Raw genomic sequence first — 18,698 nt, 5'->3', positions numbered from 1 at the left:
CCACTTCCCTTATCCAAATCATCCAACACAAGCCAAATCTACAAGTCCCTCCCAAGACCTAACAGAGATGTTCCACTATATGCATTCTCTGTTGCATTGAGCAATACACCCCAAGTTCAACTACAGAGGTGTTCTTAATGGTGTTTGAATTGGAGGCATTGACGTTTATGAGTAGGGTAGGAGGCAGCTTGAAGAGGAGAAGTTGGTCATATTGAGGATCTGTTCCCAGAGGCCAGATGGAGGAGGAGGTTGAAAGGCAGGCAGAATTCAGATTTCATTAATTCTACTGACATTTATCAAAACCTACTCTGTCCCTGGCAACTATTCCAGTGAAAGAGAATGCTGAAATGAAAAATGCTCTTTGCCCCTATGGAGTGTGCTTTTTATGGTGGGATAGACAGGTAGGTAACCCTGCAGCTACAGCTGGGTGTGATGAGCTTGGTGAGAGAGGAAGCTTTGGGTTTAGGCGGGGCTGGGGGTTGGTACAGAAAGAGGACACTAAGTCAGCATGGAGTAGTGGTAAAAAGGAACAGTGTCAAAAAAGTTTTCCCAGGGGCGTCTGGGTGGCACAGTGGGTTAGGCCTCTGCCTTTGGCTCAGGTCATGGTCTCAGGTCCTGGGATCGAGCCCGGCATCAGGCTCTCTGCTCAATGGGGAGCCTGCTGTCTTCTCTCTCTCTCTCTGCCTGTCTCTCTGCCTACTTTTGATTTTTGTCTGTCAAATAAATAAATAAATAAAATCTTTAAAATAAATAAAATAAAATTGTTTTTTAAAAAAAGTTTTCCCAGAGAAGGGGCCCACTTAAGCTGAATCTTGAGAGATGGGAGGGGTGGGGGAAGATATTCCAGACAGAGGGTAGGAAGTGGGAAGGCAAGGAAGCAATAATTAGCCGTGATGGATTCATGAGCAGAGGAAATGTTCTGCTTAATGCCAGGATTTCCCAGAGTCTGTTTTTAGGATAGGGGAGGTTTTCCATGGTGAATTAAAAAAAACAAAAAAACAAAAAACAAACCACAAAAACAATCGTGCGTGAGTAGTAGAAACCCACCTTGAACATGCCAGGAAAGCGTTTTTGTTTCAAGTTCTGCTTTGGGGCATTCCTACCCTAGGTTTTGCCGTGTTTCACCAAGAAAACAACTGTCTAGGCACTTAATGTCCTCCATGTCCATCTGATGAACCATTGGGCAGATGGACAAAAGTATTTAATACGGATTTTTTTGATGCTGCCCATCTGATACGGAGGTGAATGGTGTAGCATGACTTTGGTTTCCTGCCACAGAGAGGCTGTGCTATGAAGCCCTGTTTATAGATGTTTTGGTCTCATCTGTGACACTACCTTTGACATAAGGCATCACAAGGCAATTCATTCAAAAGCTGCTGGTGATAGCAAAGGAAGGTCTCGTGTTCACACTGGAAGCTGGGCAGACCACGAGCATGACCCCAAGTTATGGCATTTTCTTTGATCTGCAAAATGACACGGGGCTTATGTGTTTTCTGGAACAAGGAGTATGGCACAGAGGGAAGAGCACTGTTCTTAGATGATGTCTCTTGGGTTCCTCCTTTCACTTCTCTCTAAGTTTCATCATCCCGAAGTCAAGAAGAGGTACTCAGTGGCCTTTCAGATCCCTTCCAGTTTTAAAACCTGGGATCCTGTGAGCTGCTGTTAAAGCAACAGGAACCAGTGAGGGCTTTTCCACTCTGGCCTCCCTGTGGGAAATTTCCATCCAGTAGGAATCATCTGTCTGGTGCAGGCCGGTACATGACTGATTCTGATCAAGCCGTCTATGGATCCAAACATTCTGCTGAGTCTGCGAAACCATCCATAATCCACGAGGATGGTGTGTGCGGGCTTCCCACACACAGTTCCTGCATTCAGTGGTTTGCAAATGACAGCCTGAAACATTCCGCCGAGCTCGCAGGGAACTGAAGTTTAAATTCCTCCTCAAGGCTCGGAAGCCGACAGAATACGACCTCTCGGAGTTCTTGTTCCTTGGCATCTCTGATACATAGTTCAGTGCCCAAATAGGAATTAATTCTGGAATAGTGCTAAGTGAGAAAACTGGCTCCCACCCCCTAGGGAATAGCTTCCATTTTAAAAAATACAACTGGGTCTGGCTTTGGAAGTGTCAGACAGCTGTGTAAATACAAAAAAAAAAAAAAACCAAAACAAAACAAAAAAAAACAAAAAAAAAAACCCTCCCCACCTTCTGTCTTCGCTGTGGGGCATGAGACACCATCCACACTCTAAATCAATATCCTGTCGTGCAAAACCAGAGGTGTGGGATGCCAGGAAACTTCCCTAGGCAGCCAGCTTTGCAGGGCGCCTGCCAGAGGGTTGAGAGTCTGCGTGGAAGTGTTGCACGGACTGTAAAGTGCTCTAGAAATAGAAGCTGCTGTAAAATCTCCTGGCCATATGTTATTGAACGATAAGATCTAAACGAGGTGGTGAAGAAGCTCTTTGCCGTCCTCAAGAGCCCGCACCAGGCAGGTGGCCATCGTGGGAAGAGCAGGGAGCAGAGAATTGGAAAGCAGGGGTTTGAATTCTGGCAGTGAATTCTCACTGTCTTCCAAAGACTCCCCAAAACTCCCCAGTGGCGGAAATATAAATGCTTCTGTCTGTGGCAGAGCCAAGCCAGTTGCCTATGGCTGGATGAATCCCATGCTCGTGGGACTGGGGCGGCTGCATTTACATTCCCCTTACATTCCCATCCTCCCACTCCAGCCTCCACTGCCCCGCCTTGGCTCCTGTCCCTACAGGGACATCAGTGTCCCTGACATTATCACTCCCTCCCAGAGCATGGGACAAAATGGCCCAAGGAACTGCCGCTAAGTTTCTTTTCTTTCTTATTTTATTTTATTTGTTTGTCAGTGAGAGTCAGAGAACACAAGCACAGGGAAAGGCAAGCAGAGGGGGAAGCAGGCTCCCTGCTGAGCAAGGAGCCCAATGCAGGACTCAATCCCAGGAGGCTGGGATCATGACCTGAGCTGAAGGCAGATGCTTACCCACTGAGCCACCCAGGTGCCCCTAAGTTTCTGTCTGTAGAGGAAGGTGGTGGACTGCTTGGGTAGCTGTGGTTCTTTGCGGTGAAGCCGATGGCTGGCAGGAGGTTCTCTTGTGACGAATCCACTCACACCCTCCTCAGAGCTTCAGACGTTCAGCGAACATCCCCGCAGACACATGGCACGTTCCCCGCTGTGCTTGGCTTTCCCTGTGTCATAAAGCCCCGGAGTCTGAGAGTTTTGTCCCAATTCGAGGCTGCCTGCCAAGCCACATTCATGTGGGTGGCATGGAAGCTGCTGGGCTATTCTCTGAAGAGGCATGTTAGCGAAACTGGGGGACGACGTCTCTGAAAGGCAGCCTACTTTTTTTTTTTTAAGTTCAGGCTCTATTTTACTAGATTTCCCAGGCTAACAGCTGTGGCCTCCTCCAGGCTGGTGAGCTGGGTTGAGTTGTGGTCCCTGAAAAGAAAAACCCGTATCCAAATTCCCAGAACCTGGGAATGTTATCTAGAAAAAAAAAGAATCTTTGTAGACGTAGTCAAGGGTCTTCAGATGAGGAGAGCCTCCTGGATGATCTGAGTAGGTCTTAAACCCAGTAGTAAGCATCTTTGTACGAGCAAGGCCGACATCATAGAACCTTGTGTGTCAACCATGCTTCAATTATAGACAACAATCACCACCACAAACCAGAGCACAAGGTGTTGAGTTGTGGAATCGCTGTTGTACACCTGAAACTAATGTGTGTCAACTAGACTTCCAAAAAAATAAATGAAAAGAGTAAAAAAATAAAAGAAAATAAAAACAGTGAGGCAGAGGGCGACTGAGACACAGACAAACAGAGATGACAATGTGAAGACAGAGGCAGAGATGGGAGTGACACAGCTATGCGCCCAGATTGCCAGACTTCCAGATTGCTGGCAGCTTCCAGAAGCTAGGAGAAGGGTGAGGACTGATAACCCCCCAGAGCCGGGGGAGGGACAGCACGGCCCTGCCGATACCTTGATTTCTGGCCTCCAGAACTCTAAGAGGAGATATTTCTGTTGTTCTGAGACCCCTAGTCTGGGGGTACTTTGTAGCCCACGGAAACTAATACAGCCCCGATCTCTGCGGGGGATGTTCAGCATCACCAAGGAGAGAATGGCTCCCTGAGGCCGGGCTCAGGCAGCTCTCCCATTCCTACCTCCTTGCTGTGTCTTTGAGCGAATCTTAACACCTCTCTGAGCCGGTTCCCTCCTTTGGAAATGGGGAAGAAGGAGGCCGACTGGATAAGGTTGTCGCAGGGTGGGTGCCGGAGGGCCAGACACAATGCCGGCTGTGCCACAGACACTCCATGCATGTGCGCCCCCATGGCCCCCCTGGGGGGACCGCCTTGGCTGGCCACACCTCAGGCCAAGTGCCCCAGTCCTGTCCTTCTCTGGTCTGGAACTCAATCCAAGATCACAGGCTGGGATTCATTTTGATATGTATCTCTCCCTCACCATCCACACTTAACCCATCAGCAAGTTCGACTCCCCATCGATTCCTCCCCCTAGATAATTCTTCAGTTCCTATATTGAGCAGCTGCAGACCACTGTCCTAGAATAAACCCTGTCCCTGGTACTTGGATGACCGAAGTGGCTCCCTAAATGGTCTCCCTCTGTTTGTCTCCCTCTAATACACTGGCCACATGGTTTATGTGTAAAGGGGTTGACAGCAAACATTTTAGGCTTTTCTGCCCCTGTGATCCCCATTGCAATGACTCCACTCTGCCACTGCAGTGCAGAAGCAGTCATAGACTATATGTGAACGAGGGTGTGTGACTCTGTCCCAGTAAAATTTTATGGACACTGAAATTTGTCCTTAAAATCTTCACATATCACCAAAGCTTTTTCTTTTGATTTTTTTAAAAGATTTTCCTTATTTATTGGACAGACAGAGATCACAAGTAGGCAAAGAGGTAGGCAGAGAGAGGAGGAAGCAGGCTCCCCGCTGACCAGAGAGCCTGATGCGGGACTCGATCCCAGGACCCTGGGATCATGACCTGAGCTGAAGGCAGAGGCTTTAACCCACTGAGCCACCCAGGCGCCCCTTTCTTTTGATTCTTTTCAACCTTTTAAAAATGTGAAAACCGGGGTGCCTGGGTGGCTCAGTGGGTTAAGCCTCTGCCTTCAGCTCAGGTCATGATCTCGGGGTCCTGGGATCGAGCCCCGCATCAGGCTCTCTGTTTGGCAGGGAGCCTGCTTCCTCCTCTCTCTCTGCCTGCCTCTCTGCCTACTTGTGATCTGTCTCTGCCAAAGAAATAAATAAAATCTTAAAAAAAATTGTTTAAAAATGTGAAAACTGGGACACCTGGGTGGCTCAGTCGGTTAAGCATCTGCCTTCGGCTCAGGTCATGATCCTGGGGTCCTGGAATCGAGTCCTGCATCTAGCTCTCTGCTCGGTGGGGAGTCAGCTTGCCCTCTCCCTCTCCCTCTGTGATCTCTCTCGACTTCACTCTCTATCAAATAAAAAAAATTAAAAAAATAAATAAGTAAAATATGAAAACCATTCTTTGCTCCTGGGCCATCCATCCTGTTTTTTTGGTGCCCTGTTCTCCAGAAAGACACCCCGTCACTCCTCTGCTTAAATTCTGCACTCAGAATAGAACAAAGCCTGCAGTGTTCAGGTGCCGTCCTCCTCTCTTACCTTACCCTCGACCTCTTACCACACCCCACTCACTCTGCCTTCTTTCCCAGGAGGTCAAGTTCCCATTTCTGGGCCTTTGTACACGTTAGTCCTGTCATGTAGCATGCTCTCTCCCAGGTTCCCTCTTTACCCAGCTAACTTCCATTTGTCTTTTGGGGTCTGTTGGGCTGTTTTGGGGTGGAGAAGCTGAGACTTCCTGGAAGAGTTCTTCTCTGACCCTCCCGTCATTGAAATTATGCTTCTCCTGTTCTCTCAGAGCCCTGTATCTTAAAAGCTTTTTGCCTTTAGAAACTTAATCACGATTTGTAAATACCTATTCAGGCCTTTATTTGGTTTTAGTGGAAAACCCCACAAAGCCAAGGAGCATGTCTGCTTTGTTTACATTGTGGACAAAGCACCCAGGCTAGTGTCTGGCATCGTGGATATTCCTTGAAAGTCAGCTAAATAAACGGACCATCCACAAGAATTCCTCTCTGGCCAATCAGGAGGCCCCCAGGGGACTTCAGAGGAGGGACCAAACCAACCCGCAGGCTTCCTGGGCAGAACCCTCAGCTCACTGAGCTGACACCTGGGCTGGGCCTTGGCAACTCGGGGCACCTTCCAAAGAATCTGCCCCGGGCAAATTCCTGACCCGGAGAAGGTTTCTCCATGGGCCCCAGAAGCCTGCTATGCATTTTTACTCTAATGCCTTCCGTCTGCTGTTCTTCCTGCCCAGAACATTTTCCCCCACTGAAGTTGCCTCCCTTAGATAACTCTGACCAGTTTTTTCTACCTGGGGTTGCCTGAGATCTTAAGAACATAGCTGTTGGGGGCGCCTGGGTGCTTCAGTGGGTTAAAGCCTCTGCCTTCAGCTCAGGTCATGATCTCAGGGTCCTGGGATGGAGGCTCTCTGGGATCTCAGGCTCTCTGCTCGGTGGGGAGCCTTCTTCCTCCTCTCTCTCTGCCTGCTTCTCTGCCTGCTTGTGATCTCCGTCGGTCAAATAAATAAATGAAATCTTAAAAAAAAAAAAAAAAAAGAACATAGCTGTTGAACCAGAATCTTTTACTCAGCTGCCCATCAGGAATGCTGGGGCAAGGTCCAGAGGCCACAAAGAGTAACACAGCTGCCTTCCAGAAAGATAAACCTGCCTGTAGCCTTCTGCCTGCTCTCCTCTGCCCTTCTGGGGGCTGCCTGCCAGACCTCTTCAGATAAATCTCCTCTAGCCCCTCCCATGCACACTTCCCACCGCCTCTAGGATAAAGTCCGAGCTCCCCAGCCCAGCTTGCAAGTCACTGTTCAGTCTCTACTCATTCTCCAGCTTCATCTTCCATCTGCCTCCACCCCGTCTTGAACTCAATGCTCTAGATATTCTAGATGGGAACTGCCCAATACAGTTGCCACTAGCCACGTGTGGCTGTTACATTTTAACTAACTAAAATTATATGAACTTAAAAATCCATTTCCTAACTACAAGTGGCTAGTGGTTGCTGTACGGGGCTGTGCAGCTATACAACATCGTCCTTGCGGAAAATTCCATTTGGACAGCCCTGTGTTAGACAATAATTTCCCCCAAACTCTTCATTATATAATTTACATATAAGTACATGCTCACTGCTCATTTCCTAATGCTCCAAAAATATCTTTTACCAATTCTAGCCCTCTCCCTAGTGATAGCCACCAAAATCAATTTGGTATATATTCTCCAAATATTTTTTGGTGTGTTCTGCGTTTTGTTCTTTTTGTTCTACAGGGTCTTGGAGCTCTTCATATAAGAACACATCTCGGGACATCTGGGTGGCTCAGGTGGTTAAGTATCCTATTCTTGTTTTGGCTCGGGTTATGATCTCAGGGTCATGAGATCGAGCCCTGAGTTAGGCTCTGTGCTCAGCCTCTGCCCCTCCCCCTCCTCTCTCAAATAAATCTTAAAAACAAACAAACAAACAAACAAACAAAAACCGAACACATCTCCATCTACCTGAGCTTCAGGTGCTGCAGAGTTTCGCCATCTCATGAATGAACTCTAGGTTATTCAACTATTCTCCCCCCCTCCTGCACTTTGGTGTTTATCCTTATTTCCAAATCTCTGGTGTATATACAGGATTTTTTTTAAGCGGCTGAGGTGGCTGATGGGCCACTCTGAGAGTCAAGGCTTGGGTCCCACCACCGTGTCCCTGGAGGGAGTCCCTGGGCCAGGGCCTCTCTGCACTGTCTGACCTGTGCACCCCGGTGACCTGCCAGCCAGCAGTCTCTCGATGGAAATTTGCTTCCAGTTTTCCCTTACTGCAAACAACACTACATGCAAACATCCTTGTACCTTTTTCGGCACTTCTACTCATGTTTGTCTAGGGTAGATTCCAAAAAGCGAAATTGCTGGATCACCAAGTCATATGCTAGCACCTCTGGGGCTTGGCACATCCTGTGATCCCGTCTACAATGCCTCCTCGCATGACTAATTCCTGCTCCTCAAGCCCCATCAAGTGTCATCACCTGGTGAAAAGTGGTCTCTTCTGGCTCTATTTTCCCAAAGTACTTCCTACCCACACTGTATCATTAGCTTACATTTAAGACTGTGCCTTATTTATCTTGTATTCTCCATACCTAGTAGAGGGCTCAGCATAGAACAAAAATTCAAATGATTTCTCGACTGGATGACTGAATGAATAAATAAACAAATAAAGGTGCAGTGGTTAGGACATTCCAGAAACTCAAGGTGAGCGAGTGTGTGAGTGTTGCGAACTTAGGCTTCAGACCCATCTGCCACCTGGCGCCCTGAGCCAGGCTGCCTCCCACGGTTTCTGTCTATCCAGCCTCTGACCTTGGGCATCTCATCTTGAACTCTGTTTAGTGTAGTATTGCTGGGATAGAGCCGTATGAGTATGCAGGGGCTCTCTGGCCGCAGAGCATAGAAATCTGAGCCCCGGGGATAGCCTAGAAGGGGGCTGGTTTTCCAAAGGCAGCTCTGTCTACTTTCACCTTTAAAGCAGCTCTGTATGCTCTGGGCTTTAGTTTATTTTTTCTCCCTACGTTACCTTAGGGGCAATTAAAATCAGCTGCAATATTTCTGCTTTCTGCCTCCAGATTGGAATCTAAGAGAAGCCAGATGCTTTCCACTCCATATCCCCTTCTCCTTGTGATCTGAGGAACAGCCCTGTTTTCTGAACCTCTCTCTGGCCCGGCTTTCCCAGATACCATTCTGGCTTGCGGCCTTTACTTTTAATGGGGTTTTAATAGGCGGTTCCTGCAATTAATTTCATTCTTGTGTTTTCACACTTTCTGTCTAGGTGCCTACAGGCCCCCAGGCACTAGGTGGGATGTTAACTGATTTAAAATAATACAGAACAGTAGGGCTGTCATTATAGATTAGCCCGGCTCCTCTCACTTACAGCTTTTACAATCAGTAATTAGCTGGGGGTACATGGTCCATTTGGGAGGTCAGCTGGGTCACCCGTCATGTTTCATAGAGGTAGAAACAGAAATATGGAAAAAAGTGACTTTTTCATGCCCCAACAGAGACTGGGTGTTGCAGCTGGTTTCAGAAGCCACATCCTGCTGGGTACACACCCCGTGAGCGCCAAGGCCAGGATCCACTCCTCAGGTAGAATTTGCCAAATGCGCTGCGCCCTGGCTGCCCAGAGTCTGACCCTCCCACCAGGACCGGGGTGGGGGGCAGCTCAGTCAGCAGCTAATACCACCATCTGAAATTACCCTCATTCATTCTCTCAAGGGCCCTTTTCCATTTTGTGAGCGGATTTAGCTGCATAAAGAACGCATCAGCGGTTCCAGTCGGATTCAGGAACATAGTTTTTCTATTTTTAAAGCTGCGATTTAAAAATCCGCGCACATGCACTCACACTCCTCAGGGAGTGGTAATGGGGCGGGGAGTGGGGACGAAGAGTACGTGCTGGAGAGAGAACCGCTTGGCCTTTGGCTTCCCAGAGCGCCACGCCGTCCCCCTGAGGGCTCACTCCTCGGAGGGGTCGCTGGGGCTCGCTCGGGCTTTCCCATCCACAGCGACTTTGCGCCACCAGGACTCTCTGAGCACCCGGGACGTTAGACCCTGCTAACCCGCGGCCGCTCTCTCCTGCCAGGCGGAGGGCTCGGTCGGTGGCTCTCCCGGCCCAGGAGGGATCGGGAGGGACGGAGAGGCCAAGCAGGTGGCGATTAGGTCAGCATCGGAACATTCTTGGACCGCTCCAGTGGATATAAATAACAGACAGGCAGGCTGCGAAAAATCCCAGGGTGGGGGCAAAGACGGTGAGAGAGAAGGGACTTATTAAGGGAGGGGTGGCAGCGTGGCGATCTGGAAAAATCTACCAAAGCTGGTGACTGACAAAAGGGGGGAGTGGAGGGCCGAAGGGATTTAAGAATAAATCGTGGTACAAAATCTGGGACTAAGAACACAGAGGGGGAGGAGCTCGTGCCTTTTTGCCCCACCTCCACCGTGTGTCAGACGCAGTCCTCAAATTGGCAGGCGGGGCTGTGCAGGGAAAGGGCACGGTTCTGGAATCCAGGTCTTGCCCGACTATAGATCTTTTGCAAGCTGCTGAAGGTCTGTGGGCCTCAGTTTCCGCACCCGTACAACGGGAACCCTCATGCTTAAAAGGTGGTGACTGTGAGCCTCGACAGAACTAGCGTGTAAGAAAGATGTGGCCAGCAAAGAAATACTAAGGCAGTGTAGCCCCCAGTCATCCCTCCAAGGGGTACCCGGGCAGGCCCGATCCCTTCCCGCTTCCACGGGTCTGTCTCCCAGGCTCTGCAAAGGCCGGGAGGGGCAAAGCCGAAATCCGACTCGCTTTGCCCGCGCGGTGCCACCCTGGGAAGCGAGGCCTGGCGCTTCTCTCGTGGGAGCCGATACCCAGCTGCCCGTGCTCCGGGAGCCGCCGGTCGCCGCGATGCCTGCAGCCCCCGCGCCCCAGCCTCTGGCGGGTAGGGTTGGGGCCGCAGCGGCGAGGAGAGGGCGGGGCCGGGGGCCGGGCTTCCCGGGGGAGGGCCGGGCGCGCTCCGGGAGGCGGTGGCCCCGGCCCGGGAGCGGCAGGACTCCGGCCGGAGCGTGGCCGGACCCCCACCCGCCGAGACGCCCAGGAAGGACGCGGTGAGTGCTGCCCGGGCGGGAACCGCGGGGAGGCGGCGGCGGGAGCTGCGAGTCGATCCCGCCCTCTTCTTCGGCTCCTGAAGTTTGTAGTGGGACCGACTCCCGTCCTGGGAGCTCCCGGCTACCCTACTCCGCGCGAGGACGGGAAGAGCTGCCCCCGAGCCGAGGGGGTGTCTCATCTGCGGCGCCGCGCCCCCCCGCGATTTCCCAGGCCGGTGGAGGAGAGGGAGGCGTCGGGGCTGGAGGGCCACACCATCTCCGAGGGCTCCTCAAAGGCCCCCAAACGCCCCGGGGACCCCTCGCTCTTTGCAAAAAGCCCTAATTCCTGGGCCGCTGCCCCGGGTCACCTTCTGGAGTCCACGGCCGGGCTGGCCCGGGCAGGGTGCGCCCCCTCCCCTCAGTGGTGACCGGCCGGCCCCACCCCCGCCGAGACCAAGTTCAACAAGTTTGGCCAAGAAGTCCTAGAGCCTCCATGGCTAGGCCTGGCCCGGTCGCTCCGCGTGGGCTCCACCGGCTCCGAGTTGTGCAGCTCCGGGCCGGCAGGAGGGCTGGTCGAAGGGCGCCGTCCATAAGGGTTGAGGCCAGAGACGGGCCGCCACTGGGCTCCGAAGTTTGGTGTGGAGGCTCCGGGTTTGGAGTGCGTCATCAGGGAGCAGGCACCTCAGGTGGCAGGTCGGGTTTCCAAAAGTGCCCCTTTGTTATGCCCCTCCCTGGCCCTGCCTCCTCCCCTTTCCCTGCGCCACCCCTTCCCCCACCCTCTGGGGCGGCTCTGGCTGCTGCTTCCAGCCACTCTAGCCTAGGCACCCCTCTCTGAACCAATGGGCCGCCCCCAGCTGCGCCTCCGCATCCTCGGGCTACCGGACAGAGGGGAGGGGCTGCTGGCAGGAGCCCTTGGGCACAGCCTGTGACTCAGGAGGACGGGCTGGGCAGGATGGCCGTGCTCCCTCCCAGGGCATGCCCCCAGCTTCTGGAAGGTTGGGGGTGGGTACCTACCTGCCTTAGATAGGGAGTGTGGGGTCTTCCCTGAGTTTCAGGACTTCTACCTTGGCCCACGCAACTCTGAGGAGACCCTGCCAAGCACCCTGCAGACTTCTGCAGATCCTCTAGGTCCTGGCTACCTGGGCTGGGAAGCATTCATTCTCTGCCTTCCGAGCTCTTGCCTGTGGCAGGATGCATTCTGGAGACCAGACTGGGTCTCTGCTGAAGTCAGGAGGCACAGGGTGCCCCCTCATGGCACACAGGGCCCACCCCCATACTAGATCCCGCCAGGGCTGTGGGGCCTGGCTGTGCCTGGGACTCCGGCTTGTGTTTGCTCTGGGAGGCCGGAGGGAGCAGTGCCAGCCCTGCATACACAGCTTGCTCTGTTCTGGGGCCAGAGAGAGGGAACGGGTGGGGGTCAGCTCTCCCGGGAGCCCGAGCCTGGAGGCTGGAGCAGGCAGGGGGCCCAGGCCCCTGGATGCCTGACTGGGACAGCTCCGAAGGCCCTGTGATTTATAGCTGTGGCTCTGTTTCCCTCCATCTGGTTGGCAAGTTCTTTCTGGGTGAATGGGGCAGACATGAGAGGAAGCAAGGGGGGAGTGCTGAGGACCCTGGTGGTCCAGCCCCTCTGTCCCTCTCCTGCTCTGTCCCCAGGCCCCTCCAAGGCAGGCCTGAGCTCTGTCTCCTATTAGCTTAGGGCCGGATCCCACCCAGGCCAAGCTTTCTCACTGTTGCTATAGCCAGCAGGTCTCCTGGTCCTTAGGGGGATGTCATGTTTCTTCCTTCAGCCACCAGCTCCAGGGTCTGAAGAAACGCAGATGGGACGCCCTCTGTCAGTGGCTGGGGACAGATCCTCTCCCGTCAGTGACGATCCAATTTAATACACAATATCTAGCCTGACGTAGGGCTCACAAGGGGCTGTGTGAATGGCGGTGGAGGAATGGGGTCTGAGACACTCTGGAGAAGATGCTTCAGTTTGAGTTTGGAAGGGTGGATAGTGGCTTGTCAGCTTGTCAGGAGGGGAGGAGTGTGACAGAGCCCTGCTTTGGGGCAGCGGGCACACACTCTGCCCTCCTGGGTCCGGCAGTGTCCCTTGGGCTTGCTCAGAGGAGGAAGCGGTTTCCTTCTAGGGTCTTGAGTCAGTGCTAGGGTAGGGACAGCTGAGCCACTGCCAAGAGGCAGGAGGGGAGTGGCCGCGTGCCACAGTGTTCTCTGGCCTCTGGGGTGGCGGCTCTGGGGTTGGAATCCGCCTTGCCCTCCTCTATGGTTCTGGAGAACACTCTTAAAATTGGCTGGTGGCCCGTCGGAATCCCCCATGCTGCCCCAGATTCTGGGCTTTTTGAGGGCGGGGCTGAGCTACTCATTCCCCAGGGAGGTTTGTGGGACCTCAGTGGATGCTGTGGAACAGGATGAATGTCCTTTGTGACTGTCAGGACCCTCACATTTGTTGCTTATTACGTGGTTTGAGTCTGAGACCAGCCCGGGCACAGAAGACCAGGAGGCAGAATTTCCACCTCACCCGGGAGCCGAGGCTTCCTTAGGAGATGACAGTAAAAGCACTTGTTCAAGCTTCTTGGCCAAGATCGGACTCAGGCCTCCTGGCTCCCGGTCTGCTTTTGTGGGCAAAGGGAGTCACTGGAGTGTGGCCCGGCACCCTCTGATTTGGCCTGGTCTGGTAAAGGGTCGTCTTGTTGTCCGGGGAAAGGCAGAGGGGCCCAGCATGGGCAGGTATGCTCCCCTGTCATCTGCAGCAGGGAAGGGGGGGCCGTGGGGCCCTCTGCCCACCATCCACCCCCACCTGCCGCCTGAGCCTGATCCCCAGCTGGATCGTGTGACCCGCCTGGCATTCTCCTGGCTGGAGTCTGGCGTTTCTGACAGCAGTTGCTATATTGGGGGAGCTGGGCACCGCCCTGGACGCTCCAAGTCCCTGCCCTCACCCCTTGGCTTGCTTTCGTCAGCTTCAAGGCAGAATCACAGTGGCAGCTTTGAGAGTTGGACATCTGGGCCCCCGAAAGTGATCTCTAGGCCCCAGGTAGGTGGAAAGAGGCTGGGTGGGGGAGGGGGTGGGCAGACTTGAGGCCCAAGGAAGAGCTTTGAAGGGGCCACCCTTTCCCCTATCCCAGCCCCTCCCGGGACCTTCCAGATCCCCCACCTGTGAAGTCCTAGCTCTGACAGTTCCCTGGGTGGTGGGGATAGCCGTGAGGCGTTAAGTCCAGGGATAGGAAAGGATCTTTTCCTCTCCCCAAAAGTGTACATCTGGCTTCCCTGCTTACCCCTCTGCCCTCCACAGCACCCATCCGCCACCATTCCGTGCTGCAGGGACGCCATGGCTCCAGAGGAAGACGCTGGAGGGGAGGCCCTGGAGGGCAGTTTCTGGGAGGTGAGCAGCTGGGTCCTAGGATTGGAGGTGGCACTGAAATGCCCACCCCCTCTGCCAGCCTGGGCTCAGCCACCTGTCCAGGGGAGGAGCCCAGCTGTCGCCCCAGCCCTGGAGGGGGGTTCTCCCCAGCGACACTGCCTTTCTCCTGTCCGCCCCAGGCTGGCAACTATAGGCGGACCGTGCAGCGGGTGGAGGACGGGCATCGGCTGTGCGGGGACTTGGTCAGCTGCTTCCAGGAGCGTGCCCGCATCGAGAAGGTCTATGCCCAGCAGCTGGCTGATTGGGCCCGCAAGTGGAGGAGCACTGTGGAAAAGGGTGAGCCGGCACTTGGGCCTCCCCAGGAGCAGAGGGCCGCTGAGGGTATGGGAGACAAGGCGAGGGAGCTTCTTTTTTGCACCTTTTACGGAAAATTTGAGGATTTCATGTATGCCTTTCCGCTGAGGAGGGAAGAGCTTCCTGATTATTCTTGCAGTTGTTAAGAATAACCTAGCTGTTAAGAGTTTGCAAAATATGGTCGTGAGTTATTTTGATACTTCTAACAGCCCGGTGGTGGAGATGATCTTGTACTACCCATTTTCTAGAGGGGAATCCAGAAGTTCAGAGAGGTTAAGTGACTTGCCTGAGGTCACACAGCTAGAAAGTGCTGAAACTTGAACCTAGGCCTTCCACTCGGGAGCTGGGGATTTTTCCATCCTAACCAAGCTCGTTCTTCCCTCTGAGGCAATAGAGTGGTTCATGCCACAGAGTTGGGTTTGCATCTCAGCTGTAATGTTTTGGGCCGTTAACTTGTAGCTGTAATGCTTTGGGTATAAGCTTCACTTTTCTGGGCTGCTTTTTGCCTATTAAATGTTGACTGTAACAGTTTCCATGGTGGTGGATAAGGATTCCACGAAATGTCCTGTATCCACAAGTAGCCGCTGACCTCTTCCTTGTTCCTCTTCACACCCCGCCCACTGGGCCTGGCCCCCACGGCAGCACCCTGGGGTGTGGAGGGCTGGAGGGGAGGCTTGTTTCTGGCTGTGTCCCTGGCCCGGTCCCAGCCCCTCCCTCCCTCCCTGCAGGCCCCCAGTACGGCACGCTGGAGAAGGCCTGGCATGCCTTCTTCACCGCGGCAGAGAGGCTGAGCGCGCTGCACCTGGAGGTACGGGAGAAGCTGCAGGGCCAGGACAGTGAGCGGGTGCGTGCCTGGCAGCGGGGGGCCTTCCACCGGCCTGTGCTGGGGGGCTTCCGCGAGAGCCGGGCTGCCGAGGACGGCTTCCGCAAGGCCCAGAAGCCCTGGCTCAAGAGGCTGAAGGAGGTGAGCCGGGGAGGGATCGGTCCCTTCCTGAATCCCACCTGGGCTGGGGGGGCCGGGGCTCGGCGTCGCAGGGTCCACATTTGTCGCCGTGCGTGCCAGGTTGAGGCTTCCAAGAAGAGCTACCATGCTGCACGGAAGGAGGAGAAGACGGCGCAGACTCGGGAGAGCCACGCGAAGGCCGACAGCGCCGTGTCGCAGGAGCAGCTGCGCAAACTGCAGGAGCGGGTTGAACGCTGCGCCAGGGAGGCCGAGAAGGTAGCGGGAGACCTCTCTCTCCCTGGCCCCACACTCTGCCGCCCTCATCGTCATGGGCCACCTGCTCTCCAGACCCTTGTTTAAAAGAGGAGCCAGAGAAACCTGATGCTTTCCCTGGGAAAGAAGTGGTTCCGTTTCAGGCGTTGGGAGGGTCTCAGGGTTGAGGAGACCTTCCAGCTCCGTTCCTTCTGCTGTGCCCGCCCCCAACCACAAGCTCTCACATTGTCTGCCCTGCTAGAGGGCTCTGTCCTCCCGCTCTGCCTGTCCTCTGCTCAGGTTCCACCTCCTCCATGAAGCCTGTTCTGATTTCTCCCCGTTCCTCGCTCCTCGAGGTGGACCTCATCTCACCCTCCATCCTCACTCCCCAGACCCTTAAAGTGGCTGTGCCCAGGTATCCCCTGGCCTGTTCGGCTGCTGGGGTCTTGGAGGGCCGGAGCTGGATCTGCGGCCTAATGGCTGCTGGTGCCCAGCCCGGGGTCTCGCTCCCGGCGGCGCTCCGTAAATGTGAGTGGTGTCCCGAGTGGAAGCAGGTCTGGTCCTCACCAGGCCCCTCCTGCCCCACGCAGATGAAAAGCCACTACGAGCAGACACTGGCGGAGCTGCATCGCTACACCCCGCGCTACATGGAGGACATGGAGCAGGCCTTTGAGAGCTGCCAGGCGGCCGAGCGCCAGCGGCTTCTCTTCTTCAAGGATATGCTGCTCACCTTGCACCAGCACCTCGACCTCTCCAGCAGTGAGAGGTGTGGCCTGCGAGGGGAGCCTGGAGGTCTGGGGGTACAGCTGGGTCTGCTCTGTCTCCCCCAGGCTCTGGTCAGGTGGGATGAGTTTCAGGGGGGTACTGGGGCCCCAGGCTCCTCAGGTTAAGGTGGTGCCTTGGGCCTCAGGTTCCATGAACTCCACCGAGACCTGCATCAGGGCATCGAGGCAGTCAGCGATGAGGAGGATTTGCACTGGTGGCGCAGCACCCACGGGCCAGGCATGGCCATGAACTGGCCGCAGTTCGAGGTCAGCGTTCCGGGCTGCCCGAGGCTGGGAGGGGCAGTGGGCTCAGCCTGGACCTCAGGAGGGAGGCTGGGGCTCGGGAGGAGGTAGGTGAAGGTCTGAATGGCTCTGGCTACCACCACAGCCTGCAGCCCAGCCTGACCCTCAGCACTGTCCCCACAGGAGTGGTCCTTGGATACACAGAGGACAATTAGCAGGAAGGAGAAGGGTGGACGGAGCCCTGATGAGGTTACTCTGACCAGCATCGTGCCCACAAGAGATGGCGCTGCACCCCCACCCCAGTCCCCGGGGTCCCCAGGGTGAGAGCCAGGAACCTGGCTGTGGGGAGGAAAGAGTTGGGCCCCTGTCCTGCCCTCTTGCCCTCTGTCTCCTTCCCTTCATTCCCCTTACACCTGAACTGGGTTGCAAATTGGTGCCAGGAACCTCAGGCCCTGCTTAGTAGTTGTCGTGATGCCAGTGTTCATGGTGGCTTAGCCTTACCCGCCGGTGCCTGCCTTCATGCTCATCTAGTGCTCATGTCAGTCCTGGGTGGCGGGAAGCGTGCCAGGCTCACGGGCACAAGTGGCAGAGGTCAGACCAGGATCTTTAAGTTCTTTTCCACCTGCCTTTCCCAGGGTTCTTCCAGAGGGGGACCCTTTGCCCTGGGTCGTAGACTCTCTGACTAATGGTGGTCCTTGTGCCCTGAACCTGCCACTGTCTGTCTCCCCTCTGTAGTGGTGGGCAGGATGAGGAGTGGTCGGACGAGGAGAACACCCGGAAGGCTGCCACCGGGGTGCGGGTGCGGGCACTCTATGACTACGCTGGCCAGGAAGCTGATGAGCTGAGCTTCCGAGCAGGTACGCAGAGACCCCTTTCCTCTTCCTTTCCAGGCTTCAGCCACCCTCCCCACTCCTTTAAAACCTGAGCAGGGGTGTGGAAAAGGGAAGCCTGATGCCTGCTTCCCAAGTCCAGTTGTCTGATTCTGCAAGGCTGCTCTGGGTCCAGACTCCAGGCGTCAGAGTGTCTGCTCTGAGCCCTCACTGGTCTCGCAAAGTCCCTGGCTGGGGAAGTCACCGGCTGGGGCCTGCTTGATGCATTCAGGGTCTGGGGTGGGGTGCTTGCTGACTTTGACCTTTCTTTGCCTCAGGCATGTCTCTTCTCCTAGTTGCGTTCTCCTACTACCTCCTCCCCCTCCTCAGTCCTTGACCCAGTTGCAGGATCGGGGCTGGGCCAGGGCAATGGACAATGACGAAACCCCTTTCCCCAGGGGAGGAGCTGCTGAAGATGAGCGAGGAGGATGAGCAGGGCTGGTGCCAGGGCCAGCTGCAGAGTGGTCGCATTGGTCTGTACCCGGCCAATTATGTGGAGTGTGTGGGGGCCTGACCTCCCGTGACAGCCCTTCTGCAGCATTTCTCCACCCTGCATCAGGGCCCTGCTTCTCTTGGACAGCTGGACCTGAAGGCCCTGGACCATGGTGCCCCTTGCTGCCCTTCTGTCCATTGAGGAGGGAGGAAGTCCTGGGGCCCAGGGTGGGGAGTGGCCTGCATCTAGAAAGGGACTGGTAGGGAAAGGCCGTGTCTAGGCTGAGGGGAAGATGGGGGAGGTCAGGAGGTCACAGAAGGGCTCAGGAGTGCCCGGGCCTCTCCAGGAATGGGTGGGTCTCCCCAGGAGCTGTGGACCCAGTTCCTGGTCTCAGTGTTTTGGGGTTCCTGGGGTGGTCTTGGGGTGAGTGTAGTTCTGGGCTAGCGGCACTCTTTTGTGGTTTGTTCTAGTGTGTATTAAACTTGGAGAAAAAACCCAACACCGTCAGGCTTGTGTGCATCTTTTCTGATAGTCCACCTTTGTCAGGCTGCAGAGAGCATCTGGAGAGAGGCACCCCAGAGCAGGGAGGTCTGTGGGCCTAGGGTGTGTCATGGGCAAAGGTTTGCCAGCTTGGTATCTGCTCTGGCTGGTATCTGCTCTGGGGACCTTAATCTGGGGTGGGAGGTACTCAAGGTTGGGCCTGGAGCGAGCCCGCCAAGGTTGGAGGCTGGGTACTGAGTTCTGGGCCGGACAGGAGCCCGGCCCGTT

At 54.9% G+C, this 18,698-nt stretch overlaps 1 protein-coding gene across 1 annotated transcript; it reads left to right on the top strand.

The window, feature by feature from the left end:
* The first annotated feature begins 10,657 nt into the window (after positions 1-10,657).
* On the top strand, positions 10,658-18,429 carry PACSIN3 (protein kinase C and casein kinase substrate in neurons 3). The gene is made up of 11 exons (XM_044259212.1): positions 10,658-10,735; positions 13,672-13,745; positions 14,004-14,093; positions 14,252-14,408; positions 15,155-15,390; positions 15,490-15,645; positions 16,212-16,387; positions 16,532-16,652; positions 16,812-16,948; positions 17,364-17,485; positions 17,896-18,429. Exons 3-11 carry the CDS (start codon positions 14,040-14,042, stop codon positions 18,009-18,011), a joined length of 1,275 nt encoding a protein of 424 aa, XP_044115147.1. The 5' UTR covers positions 10,658-10,735; positions 13,672-13,745; positions 14,004-14,039; the 3' UTR covers positions 18,012-18,429.
* Positions 18,430-18,698: the final 269 nt, after the last annotated feature.

The sequence above is a fragment of the Neovison vison genome, chromosome 7 (genome assembly GCF_020171115.1).
Source record: "Neovison vison isolate M4711 chromosome 7, ASM_NN_V1, whole genome shotgun sequence".
Lineage (NCBI taxonomy): Eukaryota > Metazoa > Chordata > Mammalia > Carnivora > Mustelidae > Neogale > Neogale vison.
This window is presented reverse-complemented; position numbering and strand designations above follow the sequence as displayed.